This window comes from Orycteropus afer, unplaced genomic scaffold, assembly GCF_000298275.1.
Source record: "Orycteropus afer afer isolate SDZICR_OR568_19922 unplaced genomic scaffold, OryAfe1.0 scaffold00125, whole genome shotgun sequence".
NCBI lineage: Eukaryota > Metazoa > Chordata > Mammalia > Tubulidentata > Orycteropodidae > Orycteropus > Orycteropus afer.
In genome coordinates this window covers 4919702-4947427 of record NW_006921712.1, presented here as the reverse complement: position 1 = coordinate 4947427, position 27726 = coordinate 4919702, and the positions used below count along the sequence as shown (strand labels likewise).

At 35.8% G+C, this 27726-nt stretch overlaps 1 protein-coding gene across 1 annotated transcript in view; it reads right to left on the bottom strand.

The window, feature by feature from the left end:
* Positions 1-27726, bottom strand: part of MYOM2 (myomesin 2) — a 164728-nt gene that overhangs the window by 36497 nt on the left and 100505 nt on the right. Inside the window, exons 19-27 of the mRNA XM_007944429.1 lie at positions 26874-27052; positions 24684-24798; positions 22886-23042; positions 22687-22793; positions 20006-20050; positions 19306-19442; positions 14208-14352; positions 14037-14096; positions 12079-12146 (exon numbers count right to left, since the gene is read on the bottom strand). Coding sequence (XP_007942620.1) covers positions 12079-12146; positions 14037-14096; positions 14208-14352; positions 19306-19442; positions 20006-20050; positions 22687-22793; positions 22886-23042; positions 24684-24798; positions 26874-27052 — 1013 coding nt within the window. The remainder of the gene's footprint in view (positions 1-12078; positions 12147-14036; positions 14097-14207; positions 14353-19305; positions 19443-20005; positions 20051-22686; positions 22794-22885; positions 23043-24683; positions 24799-26873; positions 27053-27726) is intronic.

The following is a 27726-nucleotide window of genomic DNA, read 5'->3' as shown; positions in this document are numbered from 1 at the left end:
AAGCCTTCTAAAACCTTTCTCTCTTGCAACGACAATGCAAGGACACCTCCTTTATAAGTGTTTTTGTCTCTGAGTCTCTCTTTCAAACATTAGTGCAAAACATCCACTTCCCAAAAAAAACTAAGTATTTTTCTAGAATACATTTACAATAATCTTACACATGTTAAATACCAAAACTTTAGTCTTGGATCTCTAAAAAAATATATACAAACAGGAAATCAAATCACAAATGAATTAGCAACACTAACAATAACTTGAACAGTTAGACATATTTAATTAATCATATGAATTTCAAGGAAGCAACGTGGAAATTAAGGAGACTGTATTCAGCACTCTACTAGCTCCAACTCATGACACTCTACCTCCTAAACAGCCTCTCCTCAAACATCACACCTTTCCACTCTGCCATCTTCAGGCTTGTGCTTGCTCATCAGTTTCTTGTAGACTTCTGCACCTTGAGTACATCTTTCCGTTCACTTACCTACAACCTAATGTTTGCATTCCAGTGTCCCACTCAAAAACAATAAGTTCTTGTTTTCTCCTTTCTCCTCTCTCTGGTTCCTTCTGCATCTTCTCTTTGACTTAATGAGTCAGCATGGCTGATTCCTGTTTCCTCTTGATTTATCACTTTCTCACTCACTTACTTTCCTTCTCAACTTAAGACAGTTGGCTGATTAAGGGAACCATGATTAGACTATACTCAAAGTACCTAGTACATCATACCTAATACGAAATCTTCCCAGTAAAACCCTAAACCTGAATCCATCCCAAAATTGACACTAGAGTCACTGAGCATATCTGGAAAAATCATTACAAATACACAGACTTGTAACACTACAAATTTTCTCCAGTATAGCTGGTCATCAGGTCCACTCAACAGTTGTTTTAATACTTCTTAATGAGCTCTCTCTTATATTACCCTCAGTGACTGATCATAGCCCTCTTGTGCCATCAATGTAGACTCTCTACCTCATCCTCAATACCCTCTAACTCTTCCCTGAAAAGACAATGATGTCAACAAGCATGTGCTGATATTTTCTGGTCGTACTGCTCCAACTCACTTCTCTCAGACTTGGTACTTCAAGAAGAAATTGCCCTTGTTGAAACAAACCAATCCCTCCAATGATAGTCTCCATTCCATTCATTCTCATCTCCTTCATGGTGCTGCTTCATCACATACTCCCTCTCTCGCCTTTGTCTTCACCTTGTCTTCTATTTCTTTCCCTCTTAGCCTAAAACATGATTACATTTCTCTCATCCAAAAACAGGGAGCGAAAAAACTTTCCTTGACCCTTCTCTCTCTTCATTACTTTCTAGTTACACATTTTATGAATGTAATGGGATCAAGGCTTATTTTCCACTTATCTTTTATTTCATCAGCAATTTAGATTACATCACTGCCATGCTACTAAATGGTGATAATAATAGCCTTACAAAAGTAATGGTTATAGTTTAGGCCTTATCTTATTAAACCTCTCCAAAATATTTGACTCCTTGAAATTCTCTACCTTCATAATTGCTATCAGGCCACTTCTTTTTGTTTCTCCTCTTAGTTCTCTGTTTCTACTTAATAACCCTTGAGCTTCTCTCCTGTTCTACTCTAATAATCTAACGTTTCCTAGAATTCTACAATTTTTCATTATGTTTCTGTCTCTACAGGCTGTCCTTTGGAATTCTGATCCACTAACATGATATTTTTACAGCAAATGTATCATAACTCATAAATATATAGATCTGAACTTGACTTATTTTCATTGAATGCCAGGTTTATGAAGCCAATTGCAATCTGGTACATCCTATTGCCAGCTCTACAGACATAACAAAGTAAATATTTGCAAAACTAAATTTATACTCAAAATCCTAAAATGTGTTCATCTCCTTATAGTGCTGATCCCAGTTAGTAGTACACCACTACTCAACATACCAAGACAGTAGTTTCCCCAGTTATTTCCCTCACTGATATCAAATTATTTACCAAATATTATTTTTGAATATTTTAGTGTGTTAAGTAAAATTTACATAGAAAATGAATAACAAAGACTGAAGAAGAGTTGATGCTTTTGAGTTGTGTTGGTAAAGAATGCTGAAAGTACCATGGACTGCCAAAAAAAGTAACAAATCTGTCCTGGAGGAAGTGAAGGCAGAATGATCCTTGGAAGTGAGGATGGCCAGACATCATCTCACTTACTCTGGTCATGTTGTCAGAAGGGACTATTCTCTAGAGAAGGATTTCATGCTTGGTAAAGTGAAGGGTCAATGAAGGAGGGAAAGGCCCTCAATGAGATGGATTGACAAGGTGGCTGAAGCGGTGGGCTTAGGTACAGTAGGGATTGTGAGGCTGGTACAGAACCAGGCAGTGTTTTGTTCTGTTGAACATTAAGGTTGCTATGAGTCTGAGATGACTCAATGGCACATAACAACAACAATGGCTAATGATCACAAGCATCTTGTCATGTGTTTTTTAGCCACCTGAATGTCTTTGGTGAAATATCTGTTCATGTCTTTTGCCCATTTTTGATTGCATTGTTTGTCTTTTTGTTGTTGAGACATGAAGTTTTCTATCAATTTTAGAGATGAGACCCTTGTCAGATACATCATTGCCAATTTTTTTTTCCAATCTGTAGATTCTCTTTTCACTCTTTTGGTAATATCTGTTGATGAATATAGAGTATTTCATTTTTAAGAAGTCTTAGTTATCTAGCTTATTTTCTGATGTTTGTGTGTATTGAATTCTGTTTGATAGCCTATTTTTGCCATAAATTATGGCCCCTAGATTTGTTTGCATTGGGCAAACTTGCTAAGAAACATCTATTTCAAGTGATGAAGAGTAAAGATATCTCCTTGAAGACAAAGGTATGCCTGACACAAACCATGGTATTTATAATCACCTCATATGCATGTGAGAGCTGGACAATGAATAAGGTAGGCCGAAGAAGAGTTGATCCTTTGAGTTGTGGTGTTGGTGAAGAATGCTGAAAGTACCATGGACTGCTAAAAGAACAAACAAATCTGTCCTGGAAGAGATTCAGCTGGAATGCTTTCTGGAGGTGAGAATGGCCAGACTTCGTCTCAACTATTTGGTCATGTTGTCAGAAGGAACCATTCCCTGAAGAAGGATGTCATGCTTAGTAAAGTGGAGGGTCAACGAGAAAGGGGAAGGCCCTCAATGAGATGGATTGGCACAGTGGCTACAACGATGGGCTCAGGTATAGCAAGGATCATTGGGCTGGCACAGGACCGGGCAGTGTTTCATTGTACCATCATAGGGCCACTATGCATCGAAGCCACCTCGATGGCACCTAACAACAACAACAAAGGTTTGTTCTTATGTTTATTTCCATGAACTTTATAGTTTTAGTTTTAACATTTATGTATTTGATCCATTTTTAGTTAGTTTTCATGTATGGTATGAGGTATAGAAGGAAGGAAGGAAGGTTGGACAATCCTACTTCCATAGTGATACTGCCTCAGAAACCCAAGGAGGGGTCACTATGAGTCGGGGCCGACTCGATGGCAAACAACAACAACAAACAACAACATGAGGTATAGATACTGTTTCATTTTTTTGCAAACAGGTATCCAGTTTTGCCAGCACCATTTATTGAAGAGGAAGACTATCTCTTCTCCATTTAATGGCCTTCAAATCTTTGTTGAAGATCAGCTGTTCATATTTAGACAGATTTACTTCTTGGTTTTCAATTCTGCTCCATTGGTCTATGTGTCTGTTGAGTTGATGTATCAGTACCAGGCTGTTTTGACTACTCTGGCTATACAGTGGATTCTAAGATAGGGAAGTGTGAGGTCTCTTATTTTGTTCTACATCTTCAATAGTTTGACTTATCCAGGACTTCTTTCCTTTCCATATGAATTTGGTGATTCATTTTTACATCTTGTTAAAGAATGTTGTTGGAATTTGGAATGAGATTGCATTATAATTATAGATAACTTTGAGTAGTATTGACATTGTCACAATGTTCAATCTTCCTACCTATAAGCATAGAATATATTTCCATTTATGTAGGTCTCTTTAGTTTCTAGCAGTAGTGTTTTGCAGTGTTCTTTGAACCATTCCTTTATGTCTCTAGTTATATTTATTCCTAAGTACTTTATCTTTTGGGATATCTGGTGGAATAGTGAGTAAGGCATTTATTTGCTCACTAACCAGAAAGTTCATGGTTCAAACCCACCAACTGCTCTACTACAGGAGGAAGATGAAGTAATCTACTTCTATAAAGAGTTGCCTGGGAAACTCAATGGGGGTCACTATGAGTCAGAATTGACTTGATGGCAATAGATCTGGTTTTTTATTTATATTTTTTTTGGAGGGGGAGCTATTATAAACTGTATATTTTTTTCCTGATTTCCTTTTCAAAGTTCTCATTAGTGTAGACAAATCTAAATAATTTTATGTATTGATTTTGTATCCTGCTATTTAGCTGAATCCTTCTATCAGTTCCAGTATCTTCTATAATCTGTGGGATTTTCTATATATAGGATCACATAGGGATACTTTAACTTCTTCTTTACCAATTGGATGTCTTTTATTTCCCTTTCTTGTCTTATTGCCCTAACTAGGACTTTCAGTATAATAATAATAATAATAGTGATAGAGGCATCCTTGTCTGGTTCCCATTCTCAAGGGAAATGCTGAGTCTCCCTCCATTGAGAACAATGCTGACTGTTGGGTTTGTATATGTGCCCTTATGTTGAGGAATTTCCCTTCTATAGTTATTTTCTGAAAGTTTTTATTAGGAAAGGGTATTGGATTTTATCAAATGCCTTTTGTGCAACAGTTAGACATGATAATGTGATTCTTCTCCTTTGCTTTATTTATACGGTAAAGTACTTAGAATGATTTTCTAATATTGAACCAGCCTTGTATACCTAGTATTAATCCTAGGTCATGGTGTATTATTTTTTTGATATGCTGTTAAATTCTATTGGCTAAAATTTTGTTGAGAATTTTTTCATCTGTATTAATGAAGTATATTGTGTAATTTTCTTTTTTAGTGGTATCTTTGCCTGGCTTCAGTATTAGGGTTATACTGGCTTCATAGAATGAATTCAGGAGTATTCCTTCCTTTTCTATGTTCTGGACTAGTTGAGTATAACTGATGTCACTCTTCTCTGAATGCTTGGAGAATTGTCCAATGAAGCTGTCTGGGACAGGGCTTTTTGTTGTTTGTTTGGTTGGTTTTGCTTTTTTAATGATTTCTTTGATTTTCACTTTTGTTATGGGTCTGTTCAAATTTTCTACCTCAGTTTGTGTCAGTGTGGGTAGATAGTGTGCTTCTAGATGTTTACCCATTTTTTGTAGGTTTTCAAAATTGTTGGAGTACAATTTTTCATAGTATTATCTTATGATCCTTTTTATCTCAGTTGGTTCTGCTTTAATGTTACCCATCTCATTTTTCATTTCATTTCATTATTTGCATCTTCTCATTTTTTCCTTTGCCAATTTAGCCAGTAGTTTGTTAATTATATTGATCCTTTCAAAGAACGAACTTCTAGTCTTATTTTTCTTTTCTATTGTTTTTCTTTTTTCTATTTCTTTTATTTCTGCTCTAATTTTCATTATTTCTTTTCTTCTGGTGACTCTAGGCTTCTTTTGCTACTCTTTTTGTATTGTTTGAGTTGTAGGGTTAAGGTATTGATTTTGGGTCTGTCTTCTTTTATAAATGTGTGTTTATTGCTATAAATTGGCTCTGAAGTACTGCTTTTACTATGGGCCAATGGTTTGGTTATGTTGTGTTTTCATTCTCTTTTGAGTCTAAGAAGTTTTTCATTTCATTTTTAATTTCTTCCATCATCCACTTTTTTAAAAATTTAAGGTGTTACTCAGTTTCTATGTATTAATTTTTTTTCCTTATTCTTTCTGTTATTATTGATTTCTAATTTTATAGCACTTGATCAGAGAAGATGCTTTTTTTATGTTTTTTAATTTATTGAGGCTTGCTCTGTGGCCTAACATATGGTATATTCCGGAGAATGTGCATTGGAAAATAATGTGTACTATTCTTTTGTAGGGTAGAGTATGTTTAGGAGGTCAAGGCAGTTAATTGTGTTATTTAGATCTTCCGTATCTTTGATAAGTTTCTTTCTAATTGTTCTGTACTTCTTCAATAGTGATGTGTTTGTTAGAGTCTCTTGCTATTATTGTGGAGATGTCTATTTCTCTTTTCAATGTTAGAGTTTGTTTTATGTGTGTTGGAGCTCTGCCATTGACTGCATAAGTATTACTATGGTTATGATAAATTGTCCCTGTAATCATTACATAATGCCTTCTTTATCTTTTGTGTTGTTAATTATATTGATCCTTTCAAAGAACCAACTTCTAGTCTTATTGTTCTTTTCTCTTGTACTCATTTCTATTTTTCTATTTTACCTTGACATCTATTTTATCAATGATTAATATGGCCATTTCTACTCTTTTTTGGCTACCATTTGCTTGGTATATAATTTTCCATCCTTTGATTTTTAGCTTATTTATATCTTTGTGTCTAAGTTGTGTCTTGTAGACAAAATATTGATGAGTCATGTTTATTTACCCATTTTGCCCCATTTTTTCTATTGACTGGTGCATTTAAATCATTTATATTCAGTGTGATTATCAATAGGTATGAATTTACTGTTTTTGTTTTGTTATGCTGTGTGTGTGTGTGTGTGTGTGTTTGTGTGTGGTGTTGATTGCTTCTTTGTTCTATTTAATTTTGTATGTTGAGTTCTTTTTGTTTTTGGATTTTCTATTCTTTTCCTTTGTTGTTGTTTATTCTGGTTTACTAAGTCTTTATTTTTTTCTTCTTGATCATTTTGGTGAGTTTGTTAATTATCTTTGTGGTACCCTGAAAATCACCTTTATCTTCCCAAGTTTAAACGAGTCCATTTCTTAATATCACCTCAACTTCTTCTATATACTGAAGTTCTATAGCTAGACCATTTATACCCATTTTTTTTCTTTGTGTGTGTGTGTTGTCATCGTTTAGACATTGACATCTCTGGCCTTCTCTTTTCAGGCTTGTAACTTAATTGTATTTTTGCAAATTATTTATCTGAGTTAGTATCTTGCTGCAACCATCACATGTCTTAAGCTCAGGCTGTTGTCTGATGATATTGGTTTCTGTCTGAAAGAGTCCATTTAATTTTTATTTTAAGGTTGGTCTGCTTTTTTACAAATTCCCTTAATTTCTGTTTATCTGCAAATGTCCTAGTTTTTCCATTGTATTTGACAGTTTTCCTGGATATGTAATTCTTGCTTGCCAATTTTTTTGTTTCACAGTTTTATATATATCACTCTATTGTTCTCCTGCCTGTATGGGTTCTGTCAAGAATCAGAGCTTAGTCTTATTGATTCCCCTTTGTAGGTAACATTTTGCTGCTCTCTGGATTCTTTGTGTTGGTTTTAGAAAGTTTGATTATGTTATGTCTTGGTGATATTCTTTTGGTATCTATACTATATACTGTTCATTGAGCTTCTTGGATAGATACATTCTTATCTTTCATGATATTAGGGAAATTCTCTGCCAGCAAATCTTCAAAATTTCTCACTGTGCTTTTTTCTTGGTTTCTTCCTGTTATGGAGTTCCAATCATGTGCAGATTGCTCCTCTTGATAAGGTCCCACATAACTTTTAGGCTTTCTTCTTCATCTTCATTCTTATTTTCTGATTGTTCCTCAAACAATTAGTCTCAAGGGATTTGCCCTGTATTTCACTGATTCTATCTTCCATTACTTCAATTCCACTCCTATATATCTTCATTGAGTTACCTATTTCTGAAATTTAATACAGATTTTATTCAAATATTGTGGTGTAGTAAATTACTTAGTGTGGCTTTTCTACACATAAGTCTTTGTAAACTCCAAGGTGGGATTTGCTATGAGCAACTGAGGAGCTCCTGATTGCTGAAGTTGTCCACCTGGAGTATTTCTGTTGGGAGTGGCACAAAACAATGTTCTGGGAGGTGCCCACTCTCTCTCAAGTGCTTAGAGTTCTGATGCTATGATTGGCTAGTTTGACCACTCTGCCAGGCTCAAAAGGAGGCCTCCTAGAGGCAGAACTCTATCTGACTGCTGGTTGAGGAAGACATGCTGCTGAAAGAGACACGGGCTCCTGAGACACACGTTACTGGTAAAGAGATGCAAGAGACACGCATTGCTGAGTGAGACACCGAGGGACCAGCCCTGCTGGGAAAGAGACTGTGATAGACTCTTGGCTGAGGGACGGTGGGCTGGGAGAGAGACTGAGCATTTTTCCTGAACTAGAATTGTAGCCTGTGGTATTTCCCTAATAAACCCCATAATCTGTGAGCTCTGTGTGGCCACTGCAGGGAATTATGAAACCCAGGAGAGAGGTGGTGGTGCTTTGGGAGGAATGGTTGGAGAAAGGGCTGGAGGGAGGCAGCATGTCTGGCCTGGCAGGAATAGGTCTTGCACTATTGATGGTGATTCTGCCTTCCTCTTGTGAGGTTCTAGGAGTCAGAACATGTGGCCTCCTTGCCCTTTTTGCAAATATTTTGGATTCCTGGTTGCTGTTTTTATATGGTTTCTAATTGTCTGCTTATTTTGTCACTTTGCTCTTGTATTGTTTCCCTGGATTCTTCTAGGGTTCTGACTATGTTTTCCTTGATTTTGTCAGCTTTCTTTGATCTCTTGGAGAGTCATATACATACATACATATATATGTGTGTGTATATATATATACATATACATACACATATACATACACATATACATATACATATATATATATAGGAGCTCTGGTAGCGTAGTACCTAAGGCACTTGACTGCTAACCAGAAAGCTTGCGGTTTGCAAATTATTTATCTAAGTTGGTATCTAGCTGCATCCATCACAGGTCTTAATCTCAGGCTGTTGTCTGATGATTGGCAAGCAAGAATTACATATCCAGGAAAACTGTCAAATACAATGGAAAAATTAGGACATTTGCAGATAAACAGAAGCCACTCCTCAGAAGGAAGATTGGGCAATCTACTTCCATAGTGATATCACCTTGGAAACCCAAGGAGGGGTCACTATGAGTCGGGTCCAACTCGACAGCACATAACAACAACAACAACACAAATATATATATATATATATATATATACACACACACACACTAAAACACATATATGCATATATATACACTCACTGCCATTGAGTAGGGTTCCGACTCATAGCAACCATTGGGTTTCCAAGGCAATAAATCTTCATGGAAGTAGATTATCTCATCTTTCCTTCTGCAGAGAAGCTGGTGAGTTTGGACTGCCAGCCTTCTGGTTATCAGTCAAATGCCTTAGGTACTATGCCACCAGAGCTCCATATGTGTGTGTGTGTGTGTGTGTGTGTGTGTTTTGAATTCCTTATTAGATAGTTCTATTATCATTTCTTTCTCATAAAAAATATTCTGGCCCTTTATTTTGATCACTTGCTTGAGCCATCCTGTCCTGCTTCTTTATAGGATTTAATATTGTCTGTTGTTTCTAAGATATTAAGGCATTATTTTACTTATTGATTGATCATGTTTGTTTGCTTTGTCCTGATTTTTTGTTTAATTTTGTTTTGATATATTTGGGTGGACAGAGCAGGCATGCTATGCTGGTTACTAGACTCACATCACTACAGCATTCCTCACCTGTCTCTGGGTGGCTGGAGCTGGCAGTAGGATCCTGGGTCTCTGTTCCCTGGTTGTGCAGCATGGCTGAAAGTGGGCTTGGCAAGCTTTAGCTGCTTTTGGTCACTGGTCAGTGGCATGGGAGGGGGCAACGTTGCTTGTTGAGTAGGTGAGGTGAAGGATGTGTTGGGTGTTTGGGCAAGCAGGGGTTTGGGAATGAGTTCTCTTCTGCTTGCCAGGTAGACAGACAGGGGTGGATTGTAGGGGAGGGAAGCAAGGGAGCATGCACTCTGCCTACCCAGATTAAGAAGGTGGTTGGTGTGCTTGTAGAAGCATAATTGCTGCTGCTCACCAGGTTGAGAGTGTAGGAGATGGGCAGTCAAGCTCATGGCAGTGCATGGCTGTCACTGCTCATTGGTTCAGGGCAGTGGGAGGTGGGTGAGTGAGTATGCATGATGGAACTGTTTGCTGGGTTAAGGGGTTGGAAGGTGCATAGACGTGTATGCAAGGGACGGGTGTCTGGCAGGCTTGCAAGTGAGTGGTAGCATGTGGTCATCACTTGTCAGGTTGAGGGAGTAAGAGGCAGGTGGGATCTGTCCACAATCAACTGTGTAGGAGAGTGTTGCCTGGACTCTGGTCAGGTCAAAAACCTACCGTTCATGATTTATGCATTTATTATTTCATGCTTGTCACCTTAATGGTCTGGGACTGCCGCTCCTTAGTTTAGCTGAGTCTGGATCATGGCTCCCTCCCTACTCTGTGAGCACCAGGATCCCTGAAACTCTTCCCTTCCTTCTCGTATTTTCCCTCCTTAGATCCAGGTCATACTACACTCACCTTACTTCCTTTTGGGTGTGTCTACACAGGTTCTCTGTGACTGATTGAGAAAGCTGTGAATTTGCTGTCCTATTCTTTTCTCCTGAGCTTGCCACTGGCTTTGTCTCAACATGGCCATGCTGAACCAAACAGACAGATGGCAGAGGACTTGTGCTCCCTATCATTCCTCAGTTGATGTGTTCTTTCAATTCCTTCTTCTAGTACATATTCAATTCTATTCTTTATCCTTCTATTTGATCTTCAGAGTTCCAGGACTGTCTTCTGTATCTGTTTCACTTGGTTACTGAGGTCTTTGTTGTAGAAGGATGGCATGGTGTATCTGACAAGCCACTATGTTGGCCCCTTTCCCCAATATTTCAAAATTATATGTGCTGTCCTCTACACATCTTACCACTATGCTTATTCAAATTCTATTCATCACCAACAAACCTATTGAAAAACCTCCATTCTGACCTTGGTGATTCCAGCTTTATCCTCCAAAGGAGTCAGAGTGATCCTTCTTAAAACTTCTCAATGGCTATATACTATCTGTAGACTAAAAATCAATCTCTTTATTATATAGAATATCCTCTATGTCTAGTCTCTGACTCGATGGCACATAACAACAACAACAACAACCTCATCATTAACATTTTAAAAACTTGGAATCTGGTTTTCCACACACCTGTTTCATAGCTCAGTCTTTTTATTCATCCAGTCAATCTTCCTGGAATAGTCTTTCCACCCTTATTTACTTGTGTTCAGTTTTGGAAAGTTTGATTATGATTATGATTATGATTATGATTATGATATCAGACTCATATTCAGCTCAGGTATCACTTTATTAAAATTATCTCTTTACTTTTCTCTTTTACTTGTTAGAATGTAAGTACTTTGAGGACAAATATAATGCATTATTGAACTCTTTTTACCTCTCGTCTTTTATATAGTGCTAGTTTGGGAGCTCTGGTAGCATAGTGGCTAAGGCACTTGACTGCTAACCAGAAGGCTGACGGTTCACACCCACCAGCCACTCCTCTCCTCGGAAGGAAGGTTGGGCAATCCTACTTCTGTAGTGATACTGCCTCAGAAACCAAAGGAGGGGTCACTATGAGTCAGGGCTGACTCGACGGCACATAACAACAACAACAGTTTTAGAGCAGATGATAATTAAATTAAATGTTTGGTGACAAAAATACAGATTTATATATTTAGCAGTAAATAAATCTTATTTATTACTGAATTGTTAGAACAAAACTTAAGAAGGATCTTGTTTCCAAAATATACTTTTATTTCCTAATGAAATTGTGGGCATCACAAAAATAACCAGATGAGCTTCATCACTGCATGCTTTCTCAAAAATTCACTTTCTACAATTTAAAGGAAATATTTTTATAAAATGCCTACTTAAATCTTCTTTTGCATTTCACAACACTGTAATCTTTCAATTAAGAAGCAAGATAAACATTAAAAGTCTAAGTACTAACAAATCCCCAAGACTTAAAAGTTTTTCAGTCTGTTCATGTCTAATTCAAATATCATGCATTTTATCATAATAATATGATTTGACTATAGTTACTTTCCTGAAAAATCTCTATTAATAGTCATAAGGATGATATTCTTATTGTAATCTTGTTAGAACTGATTTCTCACCTTACACAGAAGTCGAACTTCACATTCTTCTGTAACATCCCAGTGCAAATACTCAGCAAAATGAGGACCTAAGGGAAAGAAGGGAAGACAGTAAGTAAAATAACAAAAAAAAAGTATTTTTATAACTATTAAGTTTTAAAAAATAAAAATAGATAGATATCTGCATGTATTTTTTGCAGATGAATATAGCTGCATAGTATGAAACCAAAATAATTAATTAGCATAGTGCCTAAGGCACTTGAGTGCTAACCAGAGGGCCGGCAGTTCAAACCCACCAGCCACTCCTCGGAAGGAAGATAGGGCAATCTACTTCCATAGTGATACTGCCTCGGAAACCCAAGGAGGGGTTGCTATGAGTCGGGTCTGACTCCACGGCACATAACCACAACAACAACAATTAAGTCCAGATGTGTATATACTAATTCCTCACTGGACTCTCTGCATTTCCTTGTAGGAATATACTGGCTGATCATTCCTTCCTGCAAAGATTTTGAATCAAAATATTAATCTTTTTTAAATTTAAAATGAATGTAGAAGTAAACAACATACTAATAAAAATGCCATCACTCCATTCAACATAAAAATAGCAGATTTAAAAGTAAATATAATTCACTCCTCAAAATAGGTAAAATTAATAATGTGAAAATTAGTAAAATAAATAAACTATTGACTATTTAGATAAAATTTTAAAACAATGAAAAATAGTAACTGTCTTGGTTTTATATTTTACAAATAACATAAAATCCCATGTATAAAAAAATTCTTTAAATAAACCTTTGGATTATGTTTGAAATTCTGAACTTCACACATTTTTCTTTATCTAGTTAATATGTATTTTACATAAAGAATATATATATGATATCATTTTAAGTAGAATAAACAAATCCCTGGCAATTGGTATAACTTCTATTGTCTTCTCTAACGTTCAAAATCTAATAAAGCTCTAACCCATCCACCCCCATTTTTTGTTTATTCTTTTAATTGTCAAAATTCTTAAAATTCATCAGACAATTAAGAGACATCTTTCATTTATTACTACCCAGTTGTAAAGTTCCTTTAATGTCCTTTTGGTAAGAACTGAATATCTATTCCACGTTCAGCACTGTAAAAGTGTTATGGGTGCTACAAAAGATATAGAAAAACTAGCTTCAATCCTCAAGGGTTCCAAGTAATATTAAACTCCAAAATAAATAAAATTAAACTCCAAGTAATATTAAACTTCATGGTGACCAAGCATGCTACAGAAGATCATAGAAACAAGGAGCCAGTAGGGATGCATGTAGTCAGAGAAGGCTACAGGGAGAAGCAAAGAACTGCTCTGGACTTTGAATAAAGACTTGATTTGAAAAAGTGGCCATTGCAGTGTTTTCCAAAATGACAAGAGTACAGAATGACATAAGTAGACATGATGAAAAGGAGAATGTTAAAGAAATCAGTCTGACTCATCAGGAAAGTAGTAGTGGAGCATGATACAATTTGGTTAAGCATGATACAATTTGGTTAAGCAGGGTAAACTCAGATTATGGAAAGTCTTAGAAGTCAGAAAGCATTGTCTAAATTTATCTCATAGGCCATATGAAGTTATTAATGTTTTTAAACAAAGAAGCACATAAAAGAACTAAGTGCTTGGAAAGATTTATCTCCCAGCAATGTATAGTACTACAGGGCCTGGTAAGACTGATTATTTTGTTAGCTAAGATAATAACAAGAAATAAGAAAATTAATCAATAGATTGCAGGGCTCTTTATTAAAGGTAGAAACAACAACAACAACAAAAGTACTGATGAAATTAATGTACAGGGCAAAAAACAGAAAAGTATCACATTTCAACAGCTAAGAAATTTGACCATTTAAAATAGCATTTAGAATCTTGTCACTATATAGGATCTACTTTAAACACATATTCAAAGCATAAGTCTGTTTTTTGCTAGTGGTGAATAAGCAACTCAACTGCTTACCTTGTTTCCTGAGAAATTCTTTTCTGTAAAATTCAGCCTCCTCTAGGGCAGCCTTGAATGCTAAATTCAATATTTAAAGAAAAACGATATAAAGTCTGTTTGGTTCTGTCTAGTCAAAAGAATTTCTTTGAATTATCTTTTATGAACGTGAAAATATTCAATATAGCATACCATCTCCAATAAGAACCAGAGAAGATTGATTTTTGGCTTTTCCATCATGAATCTGAACAGTGTAAGTACCTTCATTTTCAATAGTAAATCGATCCATTACCATTTCTATAATGCCAGTTGATTTATCACATTTAATTCTGTGTGTCTGGAAGCAATAAGGGAAATACAGAATTACACAGTGATATTCTTTCTTTTAGTTTATCTCTTGACACTTAGTAGTGGCTTCAATTGTTATATCTTAAAAAATTGTGGCACAAAAACTCAAAATAAAACTTTAGCTATGAATTCTCTTGTGAATGAAAGAGAAAATAAGAAATACAAATTTCATTCATGGTGATAAAGTCCTATTTCTGTGTGGGAACTACACAAAGCCTAAATAACTCAAGGTATACTCCCAGCAATAGCACTATAATTCCCCCAGAATAAGCATCTAAGATAAAATAATTAAATACATTGAAGAAAATAAAATGATTTAGCTGATAGTCTAACACAATTTGATTATAAAGCCACACATACAGAAATCTTCATAAGCATTGTCCCTGTCTGCTCCCAAGGACCCCAGCAACTGTAACATGAGAATTGCTGCTCATATTTAAGTAGTGCAAGAGAGTACTGAGGCAACTTCAGATAGGTCTTGTGATTTTTTTATCACTCTTTGACTTGTAATATGTTACAGATTGCAAAATATAATATGGCATAGGCTACAAATGGTCTGGTTTACCTACCTATTCTACTCTCCATAGAATCATAACATTTTCAGTCCTAACATTTTTCATTTCATTGAACCTACCATTGTTCCTCTCATTTCTAACCTTAGTACAGATTTCTTCACCACCTGGAACATCTTCTCTCCACTCTCACCATAGTTATTTTACATAAATAATAGCCCTTTTTCCCTCATGATTAGTTCAAGGAAGCCTTTCCTGATGCCCTTGGAATTAGCTTAGGGCCTTCGTTCACTGAGCAGACAGCTGTGGCTATGTTTAAGACCAAAACTACGGGGAACAAAAAAATGAAGTGGACTTGATCACTGACTCAGGAGTTTATAGCCTAATAGGAGACACAAAGGTGTGCAAGTAACTATGACACAAGACAGAAAAATGATTTAGGGACTACAGAATCAATGGAGACTAGTCAGGGAACCAGAGCTTTCTTCCAGCTACAGAAGCCTGAAAGCTTTTTGGAAAAGTTGAGATTTTCTGTTTCAAGTCAAGCCTCAGGTGAAATTGTGAAGTTGTCAATGCGTTTCCCTCCTCCACTCATTTCTGGTTTTGTTACCTCCCTCCTTCAACACTAATCCCACATCCTTCTCCCAAACATCACCATGTAGGCTGCAGTTCTCCAGTCTAGACAGAATTTGATATTAGAAACCTTTTCCAGTGCTACTCAGCTCATTGAAAACTTGCTTTTCCTTCAAGAATTTATTCTGTCATAATTTGTGATGACTTAAGAGATGCTATGTTTTATGGTTGCTAAAGGATTGTGTTTTATTCCACTCTTAGGTAATACAATGTCTGAAATTAAACAGGGGCTTAGAGCTAGCACATCCAAATAAATGACTCATCTTAAATGCAGTGGTGCTGCAGGAAAAGAATGATATATAGGACATCAGGACTTAGGGTTCTCTTCAGTATTACTGCTAATGTAATCACAAGAGGACTGATTCCATTGGCCTTGACTTTCCCATGCCCAGATTTAACAACAGGCGGTAACTTTTAGTATTGAAATTTCCTGCAGGCATTCCTTCTACCTTTCAGACTGAATCTAGCTGGAATTTAAACAACTACTTCCGAACCTGAATACTGATTTTACACATGAAAGTAGAAGCCCTTAGAGAAAGATGAACAGTGAAAGAAATAGAAGAAAAAATAATAATCTCTGGTGAGCAGCAAACAAGATGTGATAACCACAAGGAAACTCTATCAACTCTTGAGACTGTACTCCTTTTACAACTCTTAGCTTAAAAGTTGCAATTAAATATATTAAAATGAATTTCTATCTGTACGTAACTAGTAGAAATTTATAAATTTACCCAGAAAAACAGAAATATTTTTCTGATATATAATATGTGTTTGTCATCACAACACTCTTCTTTCTCTTTAAAGGTACATTTATATTTTGATATTCTAAATGCCAGTATAGCAGGAGAGGGTTTAAAATATCAACATTGTCAAAATGTCAATCTTACTCTGAGTTTAGCTCTAAATTAATTTCTTTTCCCATCATTTTTAAAATCCTGTGCCTGACATCCAAAACCTTTGACTTCTGAACTCATTCTTACTCATCCAACAAACATATTTCCCAAGTAAACAATTTCTCTCCAGGCTGTCCACCCTCCTCACTTCCCTGCATGTATTACATTTCCAACTCTCTGTGTACACAGTTAGCACAGAATACCCCATTCTTTTCATTTCATCTCCACAAATTCTACCTTCTGAAGAGTACTCCACGTACTTGCTCCTAAAGGAGCCCTTCACATCTCAGCTTTTTCTGATGTGTGACCATCTTTACTACACATTTTCAATGTATCTTTAATTCTATATTCTTTCTATTTCATTCAGCAATTGAATATGTTTTTCTTCAACTTTAGAATAAAGTTCACGAAGGCAAGATTTATTGTCTTGCTTTTCTGTCGCTACTGGTTTGTTGGCTATAGCAGATAATCAACAAATGATTTGCAGGCCATATACTGCCATCTGCTGGGAAAGGAAGATGAATATGCAAGTGTCCAAAGAGATAACTGAGGTGATTCGAATCCTGTTTAATCAAATATGATTTTCAGGTTTTAAATGACTAAAACACCTCCTTTTTAGGCTTTGATTTTGAGTCCAATAAACATGAAATTTTACTTTTACAATTAGAAATCCCAATATTATTTAAAATACAAATATAAATCACAATATCTGCTTACTTTACATAAGAACAGTGTATAGTTTCTAAATTAGAAGCTGGAACAGGAAATCGGTATAACTGATATTATAGTGAGATATAGAAATAAATGGAAAAGTATGACCCAGATTATTTTTTCAGAGAGAGAGATAATTTAAAGAAATGATATCAATTTCAGGAAGCGCAGTAGAGACCCGTTGTCTCCAACAATGGGGATTAAAATAGTTCTTAGAGGTAATATAAGCAGGAATAGGAGTGCAATAGCTGTAATGAATGTTCCTTCTCCTTCGTCTTTGACCTTCTTTGCTGTTTTGAATATTTACTGTTGAATAGGGAGAACAAAATTCAAGTTGAAGAGAAAAATGAACTGCTTTTATTTGTATTAACATTATGCTCACTTAAAACATCTGTAAGTAGAAAATTCTGGGAACTTACTCAAATCATATATGAAAAATAAAAAGGTATGACACTCGCCAACCAGATTCTTAACAAAACAGTAGGCTTTTCAATATTCCCAGCTACTGCATGGCAGTATCTAGGCAGGTTTTAGAAAATAATTAGGCTTCTTACTATTGCTATTATGCAGCAAGATGAAGTTCAATGATTTTATGGGTACCATAAATACAGGCTTTTATGTGACTTTCATAAAATAGCATCAGTCTTCAAATGTAAAAGTCACCTGTGGATTACTAATTAAAGAAGTGAAATAGGACAGCCATATTCCAGAAGATTAGCCAGGTAGAAATGACATTAGTTTTTTTAAAAAAACAACCTCTATACTCAGGTAGGAAATGTTAATCAAATGTTAGTTAGTCTGCAAATAAAGTGCAATTGTACTAACTTCCATTTCATTTTATGGGATGGTCTCTGTCCAAAGAAAATTTCTGCAATTGCCTTGATCCTGCAAAGCTCTCGGACAATATTTATAAAATTGATTTTTTTGCAGGTAGAAAGAAACTATGTGTTTTCAATATATTAGCCAACAATCCTTAACCAAGTGTCATTAGTGTCATTATTCCCATGAGAAAACTGACTACATTAAAAAAAAAATTACATGATCTTTGCCCATACAAGATTTCTTCTTGATAGATACTCATTTAATTGACTCAGCTTTACTAAATGCCTGTCACATACAAAGCACTAGCTAAGAATGAAGAGCCTTGCTGAGAGAAATGATATATGGTTAGCTCTCAAGGTACAAGTAATATAAACAACTTAAGCACTTGATAAATATTTGGATTATGAGTAAATAAAGGAGACATGTAGGATTTAGAAGGATAGATTAGGCTATTAAGGGAAAAGACAAAAGAGGTAAAGATGGGGAATTTTGAGAGATTCCAACTTTACCACTGCACAATAAAGAAAAGCCACCTCAAACAGAGTGCCCTTTAATTAGATTCCCTATCATTAGACAAGATGTTGTTGCTAGGTGTCGTCCAGTTGGTTATAACTCATAGTGACCCTACATACAATAGAACGAAACATTGCCTGGTCCTGCCCTATGCTAACAATCATTGTCATGCTTGAGCCCATTGTCACAGCCACTGTGTCAAGAAGATGTATATCCAAATGTAATCAATGTCTTCTCAAATACTACAAAGTAAAAAAAAATAATAATAATAATACAAATAATAATTGTTAGATTCACTTTAAACAATTAAATGTAAAATCAAGTGCACAAGTGTTTGTACCATAGCATAATATATAATTTTAACAATTCTATTTCTCTCTTTGCCTTTGCCATAGTGAGGGAAGTTGTAAAAATTTACTTCCCAGACAATGGCTTTGATGGAAAGGCATCTATGGCAGGCTGGAGAAGAGGGAGTACTGCTCACAGGATGGGAAAAACATATGCCTCCAAAACCATTATCAAGAATAAATAAACTGATCCAGAAAAGAGAGTTTCCCCATGTAAACCTGAGCCTTTTCATAAAACCAAGCTCAACATCTCTAAAACATAGTTTGTCATTTTTTAATTCAAACAGGCGTGGATTTAAAAGACTCCTCATCTTTTATCCAACTCAGACCAAATCTCTGAACATTGTAAGAATCAACCAACTCTCATTCATTTTGTCAACCTTCTACACCCCAATTTCTACAGCTCAAGGAGGGATGAAAACAAACACAGAATATTGACCTTAAGTAACTGATCTACCAAAGTAAAACTTGGCTCTATCCAAAGCCGGAGATCACTCACACATGAACTTACCTCACTGTTGGAGACTTCTCTATCATTAATAATAAATCTGTAGCTGGCATCTGGTGATAAGTGCTCAGCCTGGAGCCAGAAACGAACCTGGCCCTTATCAAAAATCTCATAAGCTAATTCTGATTTCAGAGGAATTGCTACAGGAAGAAAAGAAATCACAAGTCAATAATGCATGAATCCTTGTGAGAAAGAATAGCTGTATATTGTAGGAAAATATCAATCCTAGTTATTAAATCTGAGAATGTGAAACCCTGGAGTATTGAACTGGATTATGAAGACTAAAAATAAAAAATAAAACTCTAGTTAGCCTGTTGTTGTATTTAAAGCTTCATGCTGTGTGGATTCTGTGTGTGTGCATATACAATGAACCTTTCTTTATGTTCAATGACTGCAGACGTATATATTCTTTCTGAATGCCATGTAATTCAATGACTAAAGATTAATTTGATAGACATCTCACTTGAATTAGGAACAGCTATATGAAATACAAAATTCAAAACACTCTCTAGGCAATAAAAATTTCTACAAGCTATAATGTAAGCTAATATTTGTTTCAAATTAATAGGTTACAAGCTCATAAGCTGAGAACATGAAATGAGGCCATCCTTTTCCCAAAGTTGTCTCTTCAAGGGCTCCGTATATTAATGAGTATGGCCCTATCAGGCTTGCAATTATATGTTCAAGGTTATGGTTTACTTACTTGGATTTTTTATTTCATTGCTTAGCGCCATCAGACGTTCAAGCTCTAAAATTAAAAAAATAATAATAATTGATCTGTACCTGTAAATTCAGAAATTTATGAACAACAGTAGAGACTAAATAATACTAAACATTTCACATCTCCAAATTCTAATTTGGGGGTGTGAAATAAATTTTAACTATAAGAGAAAAGAATATATAGGATAACTGCAAACTTTGAATACTCCCTTTAATAAACTAGTAATTTTATGCAACTAAAATCCTCACTATTTAATTAAAACATTTACTCTTGTAGATGAAGACAGGTTAGTGTGGTGGTCTTGTTAGATATGAGAGACTGGAGTGGAGGCATGTATATTCCTGGACAATAGAAAAACTTCACAGAGGAGAGATTTAAAGGGATTAATTTTCACATCTTCAAATTCCATTTAAACTCTTTCCTAAAATTTATCAACCTACGAATTTGCTTGTGTTCTCCTGACTTTCAAAATGTCCTCCTTCATTGCTAAAGAAAAAAACAAAAAAAAAAAGTATGTGCCTCATCCATTCAGAATCTCACTATGGTGCATTACTGTGAGTGTAAAAAACAAAAAAACACACTGCTCCTGAGAGAGTCCTAAAAGAGCAAGTTAAGAAAACTTAAATGCTCTAAACCGTTTCCTCTTTCTTTCTTTCTTTCCTCCCCTTCCTCTCCCCTTTCCTCTCCCCTCCCTCTCTCTCTTCCTTTTCTCTCCCTCTTTCTTCTTATCCCTTCCTTCTTTAACTTCCTTCCTTCCTTAAAATTATAATTCAAAAATGAGATGGTTGGCATGGAAATGTGTATGAACATGTTTATTTGAAGTGAAAAATGAAGTCAGACTTTTCCTGACAGAAAGTAAACTCAATTTGGTTGACTGGTTTGACAGAGAGGACTGACTTTCTCAATTAGGTGTTATGGTGGACATTTCTATGACTTAAATGAGCTAAATCTGCAAGGTTTTGCCTAAAATATATTTAAAGTCTGCAAATCATATAAAATATGCTGGGAATTTCCTCATATTTAAAATTTAAATAAAATATATGTCAGCTTAAAATGGTGTAAAGAATTACATAGCTTTTTTAAATCCTTTAGACCCCAAGGAGGGGTCGCTATGAGTTGAGTCCGACTCAACGGCAATGGGTTTGGGTTGTTGTTGTTGTTATGTGTCGAGTCAGACCTGACTTACAGTGACCCGTCCTTAGGTTTCTGAAGCAGTATCACTATGGAAGTGATGGCCCAACCAATTTGCATGTTGTTGTTGTTGTTATATGCCTTGGAGTTGGACTGACTCATAGCGACCCCTCCTTGGGTTTCCAAGGCAGTATCATTACAGAAGTAGATTGCCCAACCTTCCTTCGGAGGAGTAGCTGGTGGGTTGCCAGCCTTCTGGTTAGCAGTCAAATGCCTTAGGCACTATTTAACTAACACTGGAGCTAGCCTGCACTTGTGAAGCCATCAGAATGAGTCTCTGGTCACCTCCCACACTGGCTGCAGGCCACTCCTCACTATCTCACCATATGCCCCATCCTGTAGCAAGTTTCCTCAGCATCACACCCTCAACACATTGTCAACCAAGATGCTGATTGATAACTAAGGAATTTGTTCAAAAGGCTTAATACATCCTGCAGAGCTTTGCATTTTAATAGAGAACGCTGAACCACTAAAAGCCCAAAGAAACCCAAATCTGAGGATTCTGTCTGGTGCACAGTCCATTCCACATTACTGACTATTTAGTTTAAAACCTTGTAAGGATTAATTATACAAATATTCCCCATTCTAAGTTTGCCACAAACACACAGCTTTTTTCCAAACAAAAATGTCTTTTCTACATTCAGTCATAGTGAGTCAATCTGAAGCCAGATTTCTAGTAGCCTCCAGGAAAATCTTTAACCAGAAACCTTTTAGTGTCAGCAATGCTAACAGGACTTTTGGAATTCTAAACACTCCTTAGGGCCTTTATCTGCCCTCCAGTCTCAGCAGGTATCAAGGAACTTCCTCCGAACTCAGCACGCATCACAAAAGCCACCCGGATTCAGCACGTATTGGAGATTTGCTCGACTCCTGAAAGTCTCCCACATACCTGAGCTGCATTCTCCCTAGATAATATTTTCCTAAGTGAGCTTTGGAGCCGGGGGGTTTCTTTACGTCCCCCAACATCTTAGATCACTGCCCTAAATCCCTTAGCAACAACCAATCATCTGTACCCTCTTGCCCTGGTGCTGCCCCTCCCCATATTGTTCCATAAATTTGTGAGAATATCGGGGAATGGGGTCTTTTGCTTAAGCCACTGACCTGGTAAGGGCAAAGACCCTAACTTAAGTTAGCTAATAAACTTTCCTAGTGCATTTGCATTGTCGTGTGTTGGCATATTCCTCTCTTCCAAGCATCTCCTTTATAGCCTGGGTACAACAATAGCTAAGAAACCCAAAATCTGTATAAGACAAAACCTTGTCAGAGAAGGAAAATTCAGATATTTAACACTAATAGAGAGTGATAGAAAAGTGGTAAGGCTTCACTCTGTCAAAGATGGAAAACTTGCAAGATCAGAAAACGGAGGCAATCCAGTAGAGTTCCAGCTCTCACAGGTTTCACTATTTAGTGTCATCTTTCAGAGTGTTATAAAACCCAAAAAGACAAGCCTATATATATCACATAGGTTTTACCTTCTTCATCCAAAGCAAAACTGGAGGACACACCATCTGTATCACTTACAGACACGGAGTAAGTCCCTACATCCATTTTATCTGGATTCTTAAAGTACAATTTTGAACTAAAAAGGAAGAAGAGTGGGTAAAAGTCAATTACTTGTGTTTTAACAAGTTTTTAAAAGTTTATACTTGCCAGCTTCTATATATGACTTACTGATCTCCAACAGTGTCGATTTTAAACTTCTCAGTATCTGTAATATCCTCATAAGATTTACACCAAGTAAAGTGAGATGCATCTGTCATTTCTTGGCAGTCAAAGCTTAGGTAGATATTGCCTTCTTCATCTACACCAGCACTGATTTCTTTTGTGCCTGAATAGCAAGAATATAATTTGAACATCTTAGGAACACAGCATTCTTTGAATTCTTTTTTTGGAGAGGCAGTTGCACAGGCTGAGAGCTTATTTTACACTGAATCATCAGTTTTTATTTAATCTCCACCTAGGACTGATCCACAGAATAATGAAAGAGCAAAATACTTCAGGAAATAGGTTGATGTTAGAGTAGCTTTTTTTTTTAAGTCATTACATTATTTTCTATTTCCATTTCTGCATCAAATACCACAGCAGAAATCTAGGCCTTAAATATCCCTCTTATGTCAGAGATGTAACCCCTCTAGCATCTCATAGGAGTGGATCCCAAGCAGTTATGTGACAACTACTTGATTACATCTATACACAAGGATTCTTCTCTAAAATTTTTTGGGGAACAGGGGGTAGTTTGTTTGTTTGTTTGGTAGATTTTGACCAAGGTGAACATCTTGTCTAATACAGGCCAGTCATTTTCTACCATATATATATATATATATATATATATATATATATATATATATATATTGCAAATTGGATGAAACACATTTCAGTCTCTACCAGTAAATAAAACTGAGTCTTATTTACTCACATGATCAAATATTCTATATAAGAACCCTGATCAAAACGTGAAAAATGCAGAACAGAATTGCAAATTCTCATGGAATCTAGACTTTCTGGAGCCATGGAGGCTGTATAAACCCCAGAAACTATTGCTCTGAGATATTCTTTAAACTTTAAACCTTCTACATAATTATCCCCTGAAATCATCTTAAAAACAAACAATAGTCTAGCTTAACTAGTTAAGATATCTGCCTTGAGCATTATGCTCTTTTATGAATTAACTTTTTGGTATCAAACTGATAACAGCAACTAGAAAGATTAGATAGGAACCTTAAAGAACAGTGAGTTTATTTTAATGAAGGAACAACTCAGAAAAGAAAAAAAGAATGGTTGTACAATTCAAAGAATGTAATACAAGTCACTTAATTGTACATGTAAAAATCATTGAATGAGTCTATGTTATGTTGTGTACATTCTCAACAACTTAAATAAAATTAGTTATTTTAAAATTTTTCAAAAATATGTGTGTTTAGGTTAATCAAGAATACAGAGAAGCAGAAAAAGCTAGGTGACAAACTACATAACATAAAGCAAATAGCCAAAGAGAAGGAGAAATAAGATATCATCTGCAGAGACAGTAAACATGGCTTTGCAGTTTCTGGTTCCAACATTTTCTGAGACCCGGAGACATATCTATTCCAAGTATTCTGTGAGCTTGCTTACCACCTTTATAAGCACTTGCTCTTTTACAGTAGCCAACAAAATTACCAACTGCTTTATAATTTTCTGATCAAAGCTCACCAGTTATATAAAAGACCACCTTTATTTCTGCACATGATTTCACTGCTTCAAAGAAAAATGCTTGCCAACTATGCAAGATGTTCTAATACACACTACTCCTAACCTGGGGACAACCACCAATCCACACTCTATGCAAAGCTTGAAGATGTACTTTATTCCATTTGCCAGCCCCAGACCTCTGAAAACATGACAAGAGAGCCATTCATCCACACATTATCCTCCTTCTAATTTATTGCCCTTCAAAAAAATATTGCTATTGAGCTGAGAGGTAAGATCTTACCTGGTCTAGCCTCTACAAGCACTGGTTCAGAGGTGTCTGACGGCCTCCCCACTCCACTTGCATTCACTGCGCGGACTCTGAAGACATAGGTTTTCCCTTGGTGTAGGTCACAGACCTTAAAATGACAGAGAAAAAGCCGTATATGTGTGTGTATATACACATGCTCACACACACACACATATATAATAAAGATTATTTAAAGACTTCTTTAAAGTTTTAAGAAGCAAACATGTCACCTTGAAGACTAAAGTACGTCTAACCTAGGCCATGGTATTTTTAATTGCCTTATATGTGAAAGCTGAACAGTGAGTAAAGAATATCAGAAAAGAGTTGACACTTTTGCATTGTGGTATAGGCAAAGAATACTGAAAATATCAAGGATTGCCAAAAGAATGAACAAATCTGTCCTGGAAGAAATGTAGCCAGAATGTTCCTTGGAAGTGAGAATGGCCAGACCTCATCTCGTGTGCTCTGGTCACATTGTCAGAAGGGACCATCCCCTGGAGAAGGATATCATTCTTGGTAAAGTCAGCGAAAAAGGGAAGGCCCAAAACAAGATGGACTGACACAGCGGCTATGATGATGGGCTCAAGTATAGAAAAGATTGTGAGGCTGGCACATGACCAAGCAGTGTTTCATTCTGTTGTACATAGGGTCACTCTGAGTCGGAGCCAATTCTACGGCACCTAACAAGCAACAACATTCATACTAACAAGGAAAAAGAGATTAGCAATTACTCATGATCTCACTTTCTAAGAATAATGTGCTAAAATTTTGGTTTATTCTCCATTATTCTTTATTCACATATTTCAAAGCAGAATTGAAATCATACTGCATAGTTAATAATCTGGCGTTCATATTAATATATATTCTATGTGACTAAACATTATTTTTAATGTGATTTTTTTAACTGTGCAAAACATTCCACCATTTGGTCAAATGAAAATTAAATTACTTTCTTCTTGTCCAATCATAGATTAAATATAGTATATTTCATAACAATAAACATTATAAATAAACTCAATTTCTAATTAACTTGGTCATATACATTCTTAGAAATGTATTGGTTGATTCAAAAGAAGTAGATCTTGTTTCATATTGTTAAATTATTTTCCAGAAGTTTATTGTCTAATTATGTATCTAGTAATGTGTATTCATGTCCCTAATTCAAACGTGACCTTTCTATAAGGGTGCATACTGCATTTCTACCTAAACTACACCATATAGCCCAAAGTAAAAGAAGAAAACCGCTAGATAAAGCAAGTGGGAAAATTAGCCAGGGCATCTGGGCCCACTGAGTCTAAGGGCAATTGTCACAAATAGCCCAGTGAATGGCAAACTGTAGGTATTTAAGTTGGAAATATCTGGAGAGAGAATAAAACAACTTACAAACTATAATTTTGTCATAGGTATTAAAACCATATGTGTGCCTATAAATACACAAATGTGTGCATACATAGCCATATATGTGTAAATATGTGTGTGTATCTAATAGATTTATATTACATAATCATATAAACTTAAGCAAATTAAATATGCAGCTTGAAGTGAAAGGACATAATATAATATTAATAATCCCTGCAGAAAACACATAAATAAAACCTATAAACCTTCAAGCCTGAGAATAGTACCATTAACAGTTGTTAGACTGAAATATGGAAAGAAAAATAAGCATGTCTAGACAGTTCACCACAAGCCAATATGGTAACTTTGTGTGAATTAGAAAAAGGTGCCACTTCCTCAAGACATTTTATTGCCATCTGCTGGAAAGAGGTTGTAATTGTTATATAAATCTGCAGTGACTAATGGTTGCCTGGCATCCCCTTTGCACTTTCTCCACCTGTAAACCGTGCAGCACTGCTACAAAAGTAATAATCAGAGTTCAGAATATTTATTTGAACATTTTTAATTAGGACTGAACTAACTAGTCTGCTATAGGAATCAAAAACATTTACAACCAAAAGGAAATGAATGAATGAATGAATGAATAAGTAATATCACCTTTATTTATTTATCTATTTATTTACTTTACATATGTAGAAATACCCTCTGTGAAAGCTGTACATATTCATTGGTATACTATCATTCTCCTTCTCACATCTGTTCAGCGTATTATAATATTAATAACAATAATCAATAATCTGTAAGTTTGATACCTAGATAGTTACTCAAGCATGCAAATACTATCACCTTTAAATAACGATTTGCAATTGTCTTCTCATTTACTGTGATCCATTCTCCAGTATCTTCTTCTTTATAATCCACAAAGTATCCAGAAATAGGACTATTGCCAGAATATACTGGGGCTTTCCAGAGCATGACCAGTGATGTATTCCTGACCTCACAAAATGTCAAATCATAGGGTGGACCTGAAAAAAAAGAAAAATGAATTTGTGTGTATGCATGAATCTAACTAATGCAGCAAACAGAGGATCTGCCATACTAAACGTAAGCTCCTAGCTTTAGTACATGCCACACACCACAGACAGCATTATTTATTCCTCTTTAAATTTATGTATCACCCTTTCTACAGAAGTGTTGATGAGGAGAGGTGTTTAGCATTATGTTACAGAACTGAAGAGAGCCTAGCTTAATGTTTATGTAGTCTCCTCTGTTAAGCATCCAAGTGATTATGGATATATTTAGAATAATTCATGAGTTCATGTTACATCACAGAGAGAAGTATGTGAAGAAAAGGGAAAAGTGCACATGTTGCCCACCCAATGGACTGGAAACTTGTCAGTCACAGGAAAATCATTCTGAGAACCTGACCACCTGGTCAGGCTAACCACACCTGGTCCACTAACACATGAACATCAACTCTATTTTCTACAAACATCCAAACCAGTTCTAAAAATGTAGGGTGCTGATTCCCCGCATCCAGATTAGCTTTGTGTATTAAAGGGAAAAGTTGCAGTGGCCTGGCTCTGTCTTAACTATATCACACTCCCTCTGAATGTAGCTGGGCATATTTTAGTAAGCACTCAAAGAGGCTGTGGAAATGTCAACAGCTTTTTCTTTCATTGGCTTTTTTTTTTGGCGG